The sequence below is a fragment of the Rhinolophus sinicus genome, linkage group LG09 (genome assembly GCF_036562045.2).
Source record: "Rhinolophus sinicus isolate RSC01 linkage group LG09, ASM3656204v1, whole genome shotgun sequence".
NCBI lineage: Eukaryota > Metazoa > Chordata > Mammalia > Chiroptera > Rhinolophidae > Rhinolophus > Rhinolophus sinicus.
The window spans coordinates 114,506,213-114,521,871 of record NC_133758.1 but is presented as its reverse complement, the minus strand read 5'-3'; the positions used below and the strand labels follow the sequence as shown (position 1 = coordinate 114,521,871).

The 15,659-nt window shown below is 50.7% G+C and overlaps 1 protein-coding gene across 10 annotated transcripts in view; it reads right to left on the bottom strand.

The window, feature by feature from the left end:
• Positions 1-15,659, bottom strand: part of COBL (cordon-bleu WH2 repeat protein) — a 179,041-nt gene that overhangs the window by 92,924 nt on the left and 70,458 nt on the right. For 6 of the 10 annotated variants that reach the window (XM_074341030.1, XM_074341037.1, XM_074341035.1 and 3 more), the window contains exons 3-7: positions 11,496-11,706; positions 9,433-9,661; positions 7,246-7,290; positions 3,560-3,657; positions 1,344-1,418 (exon numbers count right to left, since the gene is read on the bottom strand). In XM_074341030.1, coding sequence (XP_074197131.1) covers positions 1,344-1,418; positions 3,560-3,657; positions 7,246-7,290; positions 9,433-9,661; positions 11,496-11,706 — 658 coding nt within the window. The remainder of the gene's footprint in view (positions 1-1,343; positions 1,419-3,559; positions 3,658-7,245; positions 7,291-9,432; positions 9,662-11,495; positions 11,707-15,659) is intronic. The other 4 variants (XM_074341031.1, XM_074341038.1, XM_074341039.1 and 1 more) reach the window with 1 other exon arrangement.

The window sequence follows — 15,659 nt, the reverse complement described above, 5'->3', positions numbered from 1 at the left end:
GGCGGGCGAAGCTGGGCAGAAACACAGGATCTCTGACAAGCATGGGACTCAGGGCAGCGAAAATTATGGAATTTGCACTATAATGTAGTTTTCAATAAATTTTCCAAAGGCGTCACTTTACTGGTGGACGTCCCTATAAACTCCCGGGCCCCTGAGTGCAGGCCCCCTGTACTGCAGCCGCCTCCATCGGGGTCAGGCACTCAGGGGGGTAACTTCAACCTGAATGAGGAAGGTATCGGGGCTCTGGCTACGGACGTCACTTCAGTGAGCAGCTCCTTCCATCCACAAGACGCAAAGACGATACTATCCGCGTATTTCAGGGCAAATGGAAAAACATCCCCAGACGATTCTTAATTTTTTTTAAATTAAGGCAGTGATTTTTTACATCATTGACCAAAAACCTTTTTTAAACTTTATAGTAACAAGCAATGCAGTGGCATGTGATGAAGCTCATGTTGACAAACTTTATAGATGGGTCAAACTTATAGAATTTGTTTTTTGTTTTGGTATTTTTGAACCAAGAGAAGAGTGCACAAAAGGTTACTTTGGACGCTTTGTGTTCATTTGCTCAGAATCTCACAGTCAATAACAGCCAGGATTAGAACTCAGGTCACGTGACTTCTACACCACAGAACAGGCCACCAACCCCTGCTCAGGACCACTCCAATTCCCTCCACCTCTTGCTATTACAAGCACTGCTGCAAAAACCAGTTCTCTTTGCACAGGAGTTGTTTTAGATTTTTGCCAGTGAGTTTTGGGATAGGTTTCTAAAAGCAGGATCCCTGCGTCAAAAAGTATATACCCACATATTCAGCCTAGATCATGCCAAATTCCCCACCAAAAGCTGCAGCACGCTGCATTCTGCTCAGCGGCATGCACAGGGTCCCACAGCTCAGCCAGCAGAGAACACTGACGAACCTGGTGACTTCTGCCAATCTAACGGGTGATACACGCAAGTTCACCGTCCGCTGAACTTGTATTTCTCAATTACGGGTAAGCTGGAACACTTCTCATTTCTTTATGTACCACTGACCTTTCTTTGCCTGTGAACTTTCTGTTCACGCTGACCTACACCAGCTTCTCCTTTTCTATTTCTAAAAGCCTCCCTTTAACATTCGTCATTGGATTGTTACATTGCTTATAATACTTTCTTTTCTTCTCTCTCGCTCTCTCTTTCTCCCTATCAGCAAGCAATTTTTTTTTTCTTGAAGTGGAATTTATCACTGCTTCTCTGTACGTAGCATGTCTCGATGCTGACTTATACTTAGGAAGGCCGAGCGTGTGCAAAGCAGAGACAAGCTCTGCCCGGCGAGCAGGGACCAGCGGCTGGTGTCAGTACTCACGTCTGAGCTCCTGGCCGGTGTCAGCTGTGAGGCATCCTCATCACTGTCCACCCCCAACAGCCGGGGCTGCTCCACCTGGAACAGAAGCACACACCCCGCGTCATCTCCAGATGAGAGTAAGTGCAAACAAAAAGTCATCCTTCACAGTTATTCAGGCGAAAATCGCCAGCGTGGCCATACTTCTAAGCAGCAGAATCTGCATGAAAAAGGCACAACCCGTGGCCACGTCCCTCAGCTTATAACCTGAACACTGTTCTGAAACAGCCGGAATCTGGGTGCTTGCTGGTCGGAAAACCACAGTTTTAAACTCACACACATGGGGGTGAGTGTCCTTTTTTCTTTTTCCCAGCAGCACTTTAGCTTAGAAAATGTGTGATAATAAAACAGTAGTGGGTCTGAGCTGATGCAGCTGGCTCAGAAAACCAACTGATTAGCTAGGTTGTGAGGGTTCATAAGTTTAAAATCCAGTTTACCACTGCACTGCGAATTGGGTGTACGCAGAAATAGTTCACCCAATAGCTCACTTCCTATCTGTAAGAGGTAAAGAGTAATGATGTCGCACTTTGTTGTTTAAGAGCGTGTTCTGCGTGATGGTGTGTTGACCGCCAGCCACAGAAGCAGCTGGTTCAGTGGGGGAAATACAGCTCCTGGCCCCACCTGGCCCCCAGATGAGAATCTTCGGGGGTGTGACAACAAGAGCAGAATTGTCTTACGGTGCTTACGGGGCTCTTAGATACTTTTGAGAACGACTGGGTTAGGATAATAAACAATGTCAAAGTCATACGAAATTATCATGCTTTAAAAACATTAAAACACCAGTTTTAAAACAAGACATTTGCCCTCATCTGCTTCAACAAAAATGATACTCCTGTACATATACCCTCTTTTTTTATATATCTATATATAGACAAACACACACACACACACAGAAAACACACACGCGTGTGTCTATGTCTTTCCTTTAAGGCAATATAGTGAAGACTCGCTTTACCTTCAAATGCCTTGGTTTCCCTCTTTCCTTAGTGTGCCGCCATTTAAGATTTCTATAGACCGCAGGGCGTTATAGGATTTTAGAAATCATTTAAAAACCATTGTTTGCTCCAAACTCTCTTATCATTGATGCGGAAACTCTGAGACCCCACTTGTCCAGCCGTGTACAGTGTGAGCGAGGGTGGGGTGGAGGGCTCTGGACAGACGAGCTGGGCTTGATTCTGGCATCCACACGAACTACGGTGGCTGGGGCGGGGCGGGGGCAGCCTGGCTGCTTCACCTATAAAATGGGGCCGATGGTACCTCCCTCACCAGGTTTCCGGAAAGATTCAATGAGGCTGCATTGAGCACAGCATCCCAAACAACAAAACTGGAGAGAGATAAGGAACGAAGACGTTCATCCCCAAAACTACGACAGATAAGCCAGTAAGGGCATGACTGCATGAGGCATGTGCAGAGCGAAATGCAATGAAATGAATGGGAGGGGGCTCTAAATGAAAGACGAGGCATAGGAGAAAGGAAAACGACATCCAGCCAGTCTGAGACGGAGAAGGGACAGGACACGACAGAAAACGAAGTCCCTTGTCATCACGACCAGGCCTTCTGGTCTGTGGCATTTGTGCGCTTTCATGCTGTCGGGTGGCTCCTGCCAAATGATCAGATGCCAAGTCTGAGGGCCAGTCTCCAACACTTAGGCTCTGTCACATTGCTTAAAACCAAAGCCTTCCTGGCTTTGCTACTGGCTTTGCTGGCAGTTTCATCTCCCAAAAGGAGGAAGCCGCAGAGGAACAACGAGGTCTGAGAAATAAGGAGACAGAACTGGTGCCGTGAGGACCAAGGACAGCGGTGAACGCAGTCCCAGCAAACTTACCTCCAAACTCTGCAGGAACCTGAAGCCCACATTTACCATCACGGGAAATTCAAACACGAAATTCTGATTCTGTACTTTTAAGGAATCCTGACAGCAGGTCGGAGAGGAGGAGTGAGGAGGGGGGAACTCAAAAGAGAGACACACGCACAGCTTCTCGAAGAACCCACAGAAACGGGAGGGTTCAAGTGCGGAGTACGGTTAGCCTATCCTGTGTTGCCGCAGTGCTAAGCCCCCTTTACCTGAAGGGGTTCCTAATCCTAAATACACTTCAAAGACTTCCAGATGGGCTGAGTACAAACACCTCAAGAAACCATTTTTCCCTAATGCAGAATTATATATGCATTGAGTCCATTACCTTACTATTACTTCTTTTATTAACTTTGAAAAATCCCAGAAATTTTTTCTTCTCTTTATCTGTCTCATCATTGCCAACTGATGATTTTCTAAAGGTTTCTGGAAGAAAAACAAAAAGCACTGAGTCAGTTTTCAGCGTATGAAACAAGACATTAAATACTTCACTTTAAAAATCTCAACAAATCTATGCTTCAACTTTTAGTTCCTACAAGAGACTAAAACCATCCACTATTTCTTTCAGAGCATTTCGAGCCACCTCCTAGCCTCCAGTCCTGTTTATGAAATCACCACAGATTATTACACTCTTCAGGGGTTAGGGTAGCATTTTTCTCGGGGTGTGGTTGTGCCCTGTATGGAATGAAAAAACAAATCAAACTATTCTCAGGCAGGGCTGTCCAACAGAAAAACAAAGGGCACCGCACATGTAACTCTGCACATCCTCTGGCAGCTTCATCAAAAGGAACCAGGTGAACTCGTTTTAATATGTTTCAGTTAACCCAATATATCTAAAATATTCTCATTCCATTACGTAATCAACATAGAACTACTAATGAGATAGTTTACATTCATTTGGTACTAAGTCTTCAAGATGCAGTGTGCACGTCACACAGCACATCTCAACTTGGACTGGCCACATTCCAGGTGACCACGAGCTGCACGGGGCTCGTGACAGGACAGCACAGCTCGAAAGACTGAGACATCTGTATGTAATATCTGCTTTGTGAGTGAGGTGAAAACGCTAACTAAATAAATAAATCAACAGCTCTCCTGATGGAAGAGCCCCACTCATTTCCAGGGCAGGGCAGCGGTGACAGCTGGCCCCGGAGGTAGCTGACATAACCACAGGGCTCCCAGAACCCATGTTTCCAGATTCTCTGTCCTCTGCCTCAGGCAGCATGTGTTCCTTTTTAATCACATTCTCTAGGGGTCCCATTTTCTCTCCCATCATTTTTTCTGTTCTTGATCTCTACATCCTGAATCTCCTCCCTTTCTGGCTGTGTTCTTCCCCAGGAGTTTAGAATGGGCCCTCTCGTGTCCCAGATGGGGACACTCGAGCCCATGCTCGTCAGGCAGGTGACAACATAGCCAGGGCCTGTGGTTCCCAGGACAAGGAGGTCCCCGGCAGAATCAGCATCCCTGGGGACTTGGGCACAGCCCAGCCCTTCAAACGGGAAGCTCTGGGGGTGCCCAGAGCCATGTGTTCACCAAGGCCCCAGGACACTTAGGTTGTGGGGACCACATTTGAGGACCAGTGGGGTGGAGGGTAGAAGCACCGAGGAGTGGGCCTGCTTGGGAGAACCCCTCCACTGCTCCCAGCCTCACAGTCCTGACGGGCAGGCAGGGGATGAATCGGACAGCTGTGCCCCACACCGGACCATGTCCTGACACTCCAAAGGTCTCTGTCACCAACTCATCCAGCTGTTCTCTCCCGAGGCACACAGATGCGGCAAGAGGAGGGACAACTGCGAAGTTCCTGAAGGACAGGAATGACTTCCCACACCACTGCAGCACAGCCAGCCCTCCAGGCCACGCGTGGAAGAATCTGGACTGGGACTTTACAAAGTCTGCCCTCAGAATATCAACCCACACGAGGTAAACATCAGTCGACGTTCTGTCTGCTGACCCAGAATGTCACACTCCAATTAGAGCGCAGACGTGAAGGTCAGTGTGTTAGTGACACATGCCTGGACACCAATACTGCCCACCCAGCAGCACAAACACCACACACGCATCTTCACGACGTCATTCTGTAAGTGGCACAGCGTGGGTTTTAGTCACGGGGCAGGCGCTCGGTCCATGCAGCGGCTCCAGCCAAGCCGACCAGTGCCTGCACATCCAAAGCCACAAGCAGATGGCTTCGGTCACGAGGTGTGACGTGCATCAACACGGGACACACAGGCTCGGGGATGTCACAGCGAGCCGCATCCAAGCCCTGTTAGGCACAGAGCTGAAGGTAAACTGGACTGCACTCAAGGGCAGGTGTGTGTCAGCTGGGGTTACCTCAATGCGTGCGTCCACACCTAGCGTGTGTCTAGAACGGAGTAGCATGTGACATGATAGAGGTCATGTATGACATGACAGGGGCTGACAGGTGAGAGACCATGCTACAGGCACACCGCTAGGACACCAACCACAGAATGTAAGAGGGGTCAGAAAACTGTCAGGAAACTGGGCCTCTGGTTTCTCTCCCTGGACAGTGGCAGCGGCTGGCCACCGTCCCCACAGAGCTGCAGGCTATGGGGCGGCCCTGGCCCAGAGCTGCCCATGGGGACCGAGAGGCACCTCCTCAGTGGCCACAGCCTGCGGCTGCCTGGAGGCAGCAGGGCCTGGATTCCGTGCTGAGCTGGGCCCCAGCTGCCCGTGAGCACGTAGAGTGAGGCTAACAAAGCTGAGGAAAGTGGGGCTTAATCAGTAAGAAAGCACATACGGTTCAGAAGCACGAAAATGATCTGGAGAACGACGGAGGGGAACTGAGGGGTGCAGGGGGCTGGGGCGCTCGCTGCAGGAGCCCCTGAACCCCAGCGAATGCGAACCACTCCCTCACTTTCCCAGGTGAGAAAACGGGAAGCCAGGGCCTCCGTGACCAGGTCAGCAAGCAAGCAAAGGCAGCGGGAGAACCAGGTCGCTTCTGAGGATGTGACATGGGCAGGGCTCTCACAGGCATGACCCCGAGTGTCCGCTGCTGCCCTGAGGCCAGGGGCACACAGGCCTGTCTGAGTCCCTCGCTCTTCTCAGCCCAATTCCAACAAATCAACCAGAACTAATAAGGCTTCACGTAAGTGACTGTGCTGCTCAAATCGTCAGTCCAGTCATGGTGCTTCTTACAACGTGTGACAGCCATCTGTCCCACCCACGACGGACGCATACACACACAAGAGCAGCATGGATGGCGGCCAGGCCACAGCACTGTCACACACGGCACCCACCGGGCGCCGGCCCATGCCAAGTGTGCCTGCATTCACTGCTTTCATAGACATAAAATCTACTGCTAAACAGTTAACAAACATGGAATTTCTGTAAGATGTAAAAACTCATTGGGATCTTAATGAACTTGCTGGACTGTATGTTATATAGTCCAAAAGGTTCGTTAAAACCCCAATATATGTGCATGTCTAAGCCTGTGTATATGTAGTATATGCAAATACATGTGTCTAATTACATACACATCCATATGTAACCTACTAAGAAGTAGGTGTCAGAATAAACCCAAACTCTGGACGGATCACTCACATACGTGTCCATGACAGCAAAGGTTCAATGTCACAACCCACACCGCCCTAAATTCTGTAGCAGGCAGGGTGGACCTCGAGGGCAGTAAGTACAGGCAAGAAGGATGGTGCCTCTTCTGCATGGACGGCTTCTGCTCTGCCCTAAACTTGTGTTCATAAAGGGCTGTTTCGTATAACAGCCTCCTTTGTTTCTTACCAATCAGATCTGCACAGCAAATCCTCACATGATGGACATTCTTTTCTTAGCCAACCAGGGAGGCAAGAAACCAAGCCACAACCTCATTTTAGCGTCAAATCGCCCCCAGAGGTGCCGCCCCCGGAGGTGCCGCCCCCGCCCCCAGGTGCTGCAAGCCACACCTGCATCCCCGGGCTCCTGCACAGTCACTCCGTGCAGCGCCCCAGCCCAGAGCCATGCAAAGTGCAGCCTGGCCCGCCAAGCGCTCCAGGCTCACTGTACCTCGATAGCTCAGGAAAGGCTCCGACTGAGTTTTGGTCAGAAGAGCTGGAAAAGGCAGGCGAGGGGAGAGTGAGGGGCAGCTCTGAGATCCGCAGCTGTGCCCGGCCAAGGCCTCAGCCCCTCGGATGGGGGCTGCCTGTGCCTACCCAGGAGAAGGCCAAGTGCAAAGCAGCCTGCTTCCTGGCCTTGAGCGCCTGCAGCCTGCAGCTGCCGGGCTGCTAAGCACCACTGTGGAAGCAGGTGGCAGCAAAGTCTTCTGCTCTCAAGCTGCGAAGGCCAGGAATTCCCCAGGAGGAAGGCCTCTGCCTAGCAACACATCCCCTGCAGCCCCGCCTCTCCTCCCCAAGTTCTGGAGCAGCTGCTGGCCTGGGAGGGGACGTAACTGGAGAGGGGCAGAGGACAGGGCTCCCCAGGATGTCCTCCAGGGTGCCCTCTTTGCTTCTCAAACACTGTCAGCAGGGGAGGATGGAGGCACTGGGCTGGGTGGGAATCAAGTATTTCCAGGCAGCTGGCACGTGGCCACAGCACGATCCAGAGGAAAGGAATGCTGGCCCTGGGCTGAAGCAGGCCCCCCGCAACACTGGGTGCTTCTCCTTTATTTTCTGGGGCGGCTGCTGGGGTCCCAAGGGAAAAGATCCCTCACAGGTGCCCAAGGCAGTGCAGAAGGGGACGCGGGGACTTGGGCACAGCTGTTTCCCCAAGTGCAGAAGTGCTTCCAAGTCTGGTGGTCAGGGGCTGCACCTGTGTGTCCTCCCTGTGTGGGGACCAAGAGGGGGCTCCAAATCTGGGAAGGTTTCCCGAGGAACATTCAGCTCTGTGCTGCGGACGCCACAGGCTTGCTGGGCTCCACTCCCGAGCGGAGAGCCCGGTTCTATCCCACTGCTCCCGGGTAACAGGCTCTACGTCTCCCTTCCAAGATACACCTGACGGGTGGCGTAAAACCGAAATGCTGCTTTGTGTAAGGTGCTCTCTTTCACGTACTTAATCATGGGCAGTTTTTCTTTTCCTTTCTGCCTTGCCAAGCGAAAGCTCTGTTTCCAGAGACGCACGGAAACCAAAATTTAAGTCAGGCAGATATAAGCAGACAGACACCCTGGCTACACCCAGGCTGGGAGCAGATGCTGAGAACGACCTTGTCTGAGTTTAACAAGATAACTGGCTCCAACACAAGATGCACTGCTCTCAAATGTCAGAACACTTTTGGGGGAAGGAATAAATAGTCTATGCTTCTTATATGTAATTGAGCTAAAACCCTTTCTTCAATGTCAAATGAGACCTGGGGACCGGAACCTCCAGGAGGGTTGGGGGTGAGGGAAGTCCCCATACGATCACTGATTTCACAGTCACTTTGGTAATAAAAAGAAATCTATTTTTGTATTATAAGAATTTCAAAAAAAGCTGAAGAAAAACACGAAAAACTTGAATATGTATGTATTTTAAAAGCCCAACTTGTTCACTATTTGTGGAATAAATAAAAAAGCCACAAATATCAAATGAAGCTTATTAAAATAGATACTTTTATAAAGTCCAGTTTAATAATTCTAAGGTCAAAGAATATTAATGGGGGAGCATCTGAGTGTTGTTTAAATCCAGTCAGCCCCTCTGTCAATTAGGGACATATCAGGCCTTGTCCCCGGACTGGCCTCTCCAGCAGCCACACTCCTCAATGGCTCTAACGGTGACCTCAGGCCAAGTACCAAATTCACACGAGGGGTAAGGTGTCCCCAGCATCAACAGTGGCCGAGCTCATGAGTTGTCTTGAGGGACTGAAGGGAAATTTGGGCAGCGTTAGGGAACAGCTCAGTGTATTTTTGCCACTGTTTGGATTATGAGCCATGTTTCAGACTTGGGCCCCTGAAAAGGAAATGCAGGAGAATGTGGCTTCTTTGTGGGTTCGGGGAGTTCCCTTGGGGTGGACCTCCGCATTTCTCCTCCCCTTTCCCGCTCTTATCTCCCGGAAGCTCACAGGAGAAGGGGTAACGGGCACGCTCAGGACTCAGGGGGGAAAAGGCGGAATTACAGTCAGGGCACGACAGCAGCCTGATTTGTTTCTGCCCACGTCAGCTCTGGTTTGGACACGACTCGAGGTGCCTGGAAAGTCAGGCACCCATGTCCTGGCCGCTGCAGTGCTGCAGGGAGGGCTACGGTTGGCAGCGCGCGGCCCGTGTTCTCATGGGGAGGACTCACCTCTCTTATTGTCCCAGGCGTACAGCTCCTTGATCCCCAGCTCGCTCAGGGACTTGGAGAGCTCCAGCTCCTCGCCGGCCACGTTGTCCCTGAGCAGCACCACGTGCTCGGGGCTGACGTCACACTTCGCACAGATGACCGGGAGAATGTTCTGCAGCGGCACCTCGGGGCTGACACGCACAACGGCCTTCTGCGTCCGCAGGTAGTTCACTACCAAACGCACGGACTTCTGGGAGAACACACCGGACACAGAGAAGGCTGTGAGTGCACCTTCACACCGTGCTTCAGCGCTGTCTACACTGGAAGTGGGCTGGCAAGACTCGGAGCAGCCTGCGTGTTTCCACAAATCCAGTGGTCATGGGGGAGAATGGCATGCTGACTAGTGAACAATAAACATCCAGTGGAACGACTCTCCCTCAGACTCTGTCTGACTAATGAACAAACTGCTAACAACACAGGGGCATGGACACCAGCGGGGGCTGCCAGCTGCAATCCAATGCAGACGCTGTCTGTCTGCCTGCCTGTCAGGGGTTCTGACCAGACTTGACCACAATGCACTCAAACACATTTTCTAAGGGAAAATAATAGATTATGAGGAGTTTGACATAAAGAAAACCCCTCATGGAAGAAGACATCTAATTTTTGTTTAAGAAGCCAAGATACCCACATAGGAACGTGGATACCTGCATAGATACATAGAGTGCACGTCTGTGCACACACAGACTCACATGTACACACCACACACACAGAGATAGCTTAAGCTCAAACATTTTGGTTTTTAAAACAACACATGGTAATCAGAAAGAAAAACAACCACTTTGACTAAAGCTAATTCCAAATGTCTACAAAGTGGCCCATCAGAAACGTTTAATCTGCCAGAGTCGCATGCAGTGAACTGCTACTTGGCCTTTACCGCTCACCCACATGGCACCAAGAGCCTGGTGGGTGGACCCAGTGAGCATGGGTTTCCTACCAGAGGCTCCGAGCGGCCCTCATTCTCCGGCCCAGTCTGCGTGCCAGGGTTCGATGAATTTTAGGAGGGAAGGTGGACTGCACAGAGCCTTTCCCATGCTTCTGGAACTGAAATCATGCACAGCCCTCAGCTCCCCTACCCCTGGGGTTAGCACCCAGGGGCCAGGAGGGTAAGAGAGGCCACAGGGTGTAAACACGGTCCCTCGTCCCTGAATACTGATTTTGCTTAAAGAATTCACAAAGACACTTTCCAAAAATGTGTACACGGATGGCATCAGTTAAAATGTACTAACCACCCAAACCTAGACATTCACAGGAGATGAAATATTGGCCAAATTGACATTTTTCAAAGCAGGAGACATTTTATACATCCAAGAATATAAACATATGAAATAGCACTGCTTGTAAGTGGAGCTAAAGAACCACAGCAAAGCCTTATTTAAAAAGCACGATAAGCAGCTGCCGTGAGTTTTAATCAATAACCCAAAGCCTGAACAAAATCAATGAATAAGACATTCTCCATCTGCAATGAGTAAACATTTCCGACATCCATTTTTCAAAAGGAATGTCCCCTCCCCTGCCCTAAGAAGATGCTCAGATCTACGTATCCTGCTGGCCCCCCAGGCAGGGAGACCTCCAGATGGAACCAGAACCTCCAGAACCAGTCCAGAACAGTAGCCACCCACTAGTTGTGGTTGAGTTTAAAGTAATTACATGTTCAGTTTTCCGATCACAGTAGCTGAATTTCCCGTGCTCAGTAGCTACACGGGGCCAGTGGCTATCACCTTGCCAAGTGCAGGATGATGGACCGTTTCCACCTGGGCAGGAAGTTCAAAAGGAATGCTCTGCTCTAGACGCCTTCCTCTTCTAAAATACCCAAAGGAGCAACATTACAACAATACACCTATTCTGGAGACTTCTGTCTTCTAACATAAACTCGGTTTAGTGCCTATCTTTACTAGTATGGATGGAGAGACGTCCCCACAGCTGTCTGCATGTGTTACTAAGGTAACAGGGGCTCCCCAGCCCCCTGCAAAGCACTTCCAGCACCCGCGTGTCACTGCACGACAAAGGGCTCCCATCCTACTGACCTCAGGCACTTTAGGCGGTCCAGGCTTCACCTTCTCTTCGGGAACTTTTTCTTTCAGAAATACAGTGTGCACATTCAGAGTCCCAACTAAAGTATTTGGCTTAAAACTCAAAGGCTGTTGGGTTTCCGAGGACCAGATCTCCAGGGCGTGGTGAGACGGATTCAGGTGGTTCTGAAGGCACAGTTCAACCAGGAGGTCCATCATGGCATGGCTGGAAAAGGGACACATCATGGTCATCGGGGGAACCTGCACCCTCCCTCCCACGAGCTGAGTGAGGACAGCGTAAATGAACCGTGGGTGACTGAGCAGAGCAGCTGTGCTCATGGAGAAAGATGGCGGCATATTATCTCCTTACGTGCGATTTTACAGTAATATCTTAACATTCTCAACAGCGATAAACAATACCGAAAGATCAGCCAGTACATCCAAGTCCTAATAGCTGGGCAGACGGTCACATTTCTAGGTAGGTCCACGCGTGTGTGAATCCTGTAAGGTCAGTTAGCACAAATGGCATTGTAGGAAGTCCTCACTTAGTTTCATCGACAGGTTCTGTGACTTTTAGGTGAACCACCATGTAACAAGACCAGTTTTTCTATAGGTTAATTGATACACACGAGAGTTAAGTTCCTACAGCACCTCATCACGGTTATAACAAAATGACGCTGGGTGTCACCGGAGGACCCGCTGCACTGATGGGCACAAGACATTACATTTTCATGAATATAATGCAGTATCTTAAAACTGGAATAGCTTTCTTTATTTTGCTAAAGAAAGTATGCCTTCTTGAAGACATAAAAGCTAAAAACCTTACTTTTGAACATCAAACGTCTTCATAATGCTTCCATCACAGGCAACTATTTACTGAGGGAAGAGAGCAACACTTCAGATCACCCCAAAGAATGGGAATTGCAGCGTCATCGTGCAGCTTCGCGTGGTAGAGCGCTGTTACATTTAAAGCCGACCTCTCCTTTTCTAATTTCCCAAGAAGTGGCACCTACACCTCTCACGAAAGCATGGGTCCTTTCCTTTAATCTCTGTGTTAACCACTAAGTGGCACGGCTACGATTACAGGCCAGAATTATGCTCTCCGGGGGTCCGGGGACCAGGTGAGTGCAGGTGTGGGACCCGCACCAGGCCTGCAAACACACAGGCACCGCTGACTTGTCACTCACGCGAGGGCTGTGAGCTGCTGGGGGGCATGGACATGGGACAGGAAAACCACAGGTGGAGCCCCAGGTGCCCTATTTCTCATTCAATTGCTACAGATGAGGAATATCAGTAATGCTGATTGTTTCAAAACCATCTCCACAGCAGAGTTCACCCCCGCCTACTGTCTAGAAAGCGATTAAGTAAATCATGTGCCTTAACCAGGGGCACTCTCAGTGGACACTGGCACCACCGGTGACGTTCAGGAGACGGCCCTTCTCCCGGCTCTCTGGGGGCGGGTGATTCTAACCCTCACAAGTGCCCCCACGGCGGGCACACTTCTCGTGCTGCGGTCTGATTCCTTCAATCCTGGATAACAATCTTCTCTATCTTAACAACAGCTTAAGGCAACAAAACGGGGAAGAGAAAACACCCAAGAGACGCGACACTCCACTGAAAAGCCTCAGCATGGAAAACGGACTTCTAACAAGGCTGAAGACGACACGGTTATCACCTCTGACTGCGCCGCCCTGGTGGCCGGGAGCCTGCTGTGCACGTCACGCTATCCCCTCTCAGACCCCCAAGTCTGAGAGGCAGGGGCTGCTCTCCTGGGATCCTGGGAAGGGGTGGACCTGGGGTTGGGACCTGGCCCATCTGATGCTGACTCTCGTGTCCCGTCTCATCCCCACCCAGGGTCCCCTTCCAGCAAGTAAACAGATGCACACACACTGTCAAATATTTGAATTGATCTTAGAATGTAATCCCCAGAGATCGCAAAAGCTACCAATGTCATCTTCCGTCTATCAATCCAATCATCGGTAACATATGTGAAACACTGACTCAGAAGTTGTCACAGCCTAGCACGCACATAACCCCAAATCCCAGCCTGGTAAAGCAGACATCGGGGGCCCCACCTAGGGTTTCTGATTCACTCACAACTCTGGGCTGGGAATTTGCGTTTCTAACAAGTTCCCAGGGGATGCGGTCAGTGTTGGTCAGGGACCACACTGGAAACCAGTGCACCCCAAGTCCTCATGAAATTAGCACTTACGACATAGACCTTCATTGGAAAAACAGGTCCCTCGGTGCCAACGTTACACATGACATTGAGGCAGCTGATTCTGGATATGATGTTTCCCCACACACACAACTTGCCTGCACTGTCAAATCTTAAACTGGCTGAACGTGGCCTAGTTTCGTGTGTGGGACCAAGGCCAGCATCTGGCCCCAAGCCCTGGGTGAGGCAAACTCCAGTGTAACAGAGTCAGAGAAGACCAGGGAGGAAGTCCCGTCTGGTGGCATCATGTGGCACCAGAGAGACATGAGGTGGCCTAATGTGAGTGGGGCCCTCCCAGAGGTGGTCAGTCCCGAAAAGGTCCTGTACAAGGGAACACTCAGACAGAACACAAGACAGGACACCAAAGAGACAGATGCCTGAAGAAGCCCGGTGCCAGGGGAGTCTGTCGGCCACCGGCACGGCTCCAGGCTCACATCTGGGTCCAGCTCTAACCTGCCCGCCTCTTGCCCACACTGGTCACTTTGCAAATGCTATCATTTCCTTCTGCTTGCTGGGATGTCCTCTTCCCAGCGCCTCATAAAAGTTAGGTGTTCAGTGTGTATTTCGCTCAATGAATAAATCATTTTCTTTTTTCTTTAAGATCCCACAAAATGAGACTCCCCCTCTGTCTGACTGGTAGGACACCAAACCCAAAACAATAAGGGCACCAACAGCAGGCCTAGTAAAGAGCGTGCCCACCTGTGCCCAGGGTAGCAGTTAGAATCTACATAGTCCCTCACAGGAAGGAGTTTCATAATTGCAGGTGGATGATTCCAGTTTGCAATGCACAGTGATTTCCCCACCCCCCAACTTCTCTGGGGTTTAGCCCAAACACAAAGCCTTACTGAGGCAGAAACATTTTAGGGCGGTGGTCACGAGAAATGGTGCGTTAGGACCTGGATGATGAAAGCTATCGTGTGGGCTGATAAGAAAGGGTTCATCCAAAGCTGCTGTAACCACCGTGAACCACCGTGAGCTCCGTGTCCCAGGAATATTCTCTGAGGGGGTTTTTAGGGCAATGAAAATACGTGGCTTGATACTGTAACGGTGGACACACACCACTGTCCATTTGTCCAAACCCCCAGAAGGCACTGCACCGAGTGAACACTAATGTAAGCTGGGGACTCTGGGGGACAGTGTTGTGTCACTGCAGGCCCATCGTCTGGAACAGGTCCTGTTCGGTGGGGACGCTGGTAGTGGGGGAGGCTGTGTGAGTGTGTGGGGGGGGGCAGGTACGTAGCAACTCACTGTACCTTCCTCTCAATTTTGCTATGAACCTAAAACTGCTCTAAAATAAAAAGAAAGTCTATAAAAACGGTATCGGTCAAGTGAAACTGTAAGACAAACTGAACCCAACCAAACGTGACTGTTAGCCTGCTATTTAGGGAACAGCCTACCTCTCCGGTGGACTCCCCAGCATCAAAACTGCACCTTCTTAACTCACCGGCTGCTGGAGAAGAGTGCGCTTCCTTCGGGCCCTGCAGCCCTGTGCCCGTTCACCTGGGAGCAAGGCCCAGGCCACAGGCCCATCAGAGAAGCAGGCCGACCGCACAGCTATTTCCCTAACCAGAGGCAGCTCCGACACCCCGGGGCTGCAGGGGGCTGGCAGATGGAGGACAGCCGGGCAGGCGGAGGGTCCCCACAGCCTCCCTTGCCGTCACCTGAAACATGCGGGCTGTGTCCAGAGGGGACGTGGAGGCCCAGTGCCTGCACTGCTTTACAAGGGTCGGGACCTAAAAGTCCCTCATGGTCGCAAACGTATCCTGTAAAGGGGTCTGACGGTCAGAATCACAGGACTGAATCTCGAGGGAGATTCCCTCTATTCTGCAAAGGGCACACCTGCCATTTCGTGCCCGGGTCCCTTGGGGACGTGTGCCAACTTGGAGAGGACTAATTGCCACCTCAACATGACACAGCCCCGACCTTCTAATGCTTGACACAGTTTACGAAGCTCTCTTTCG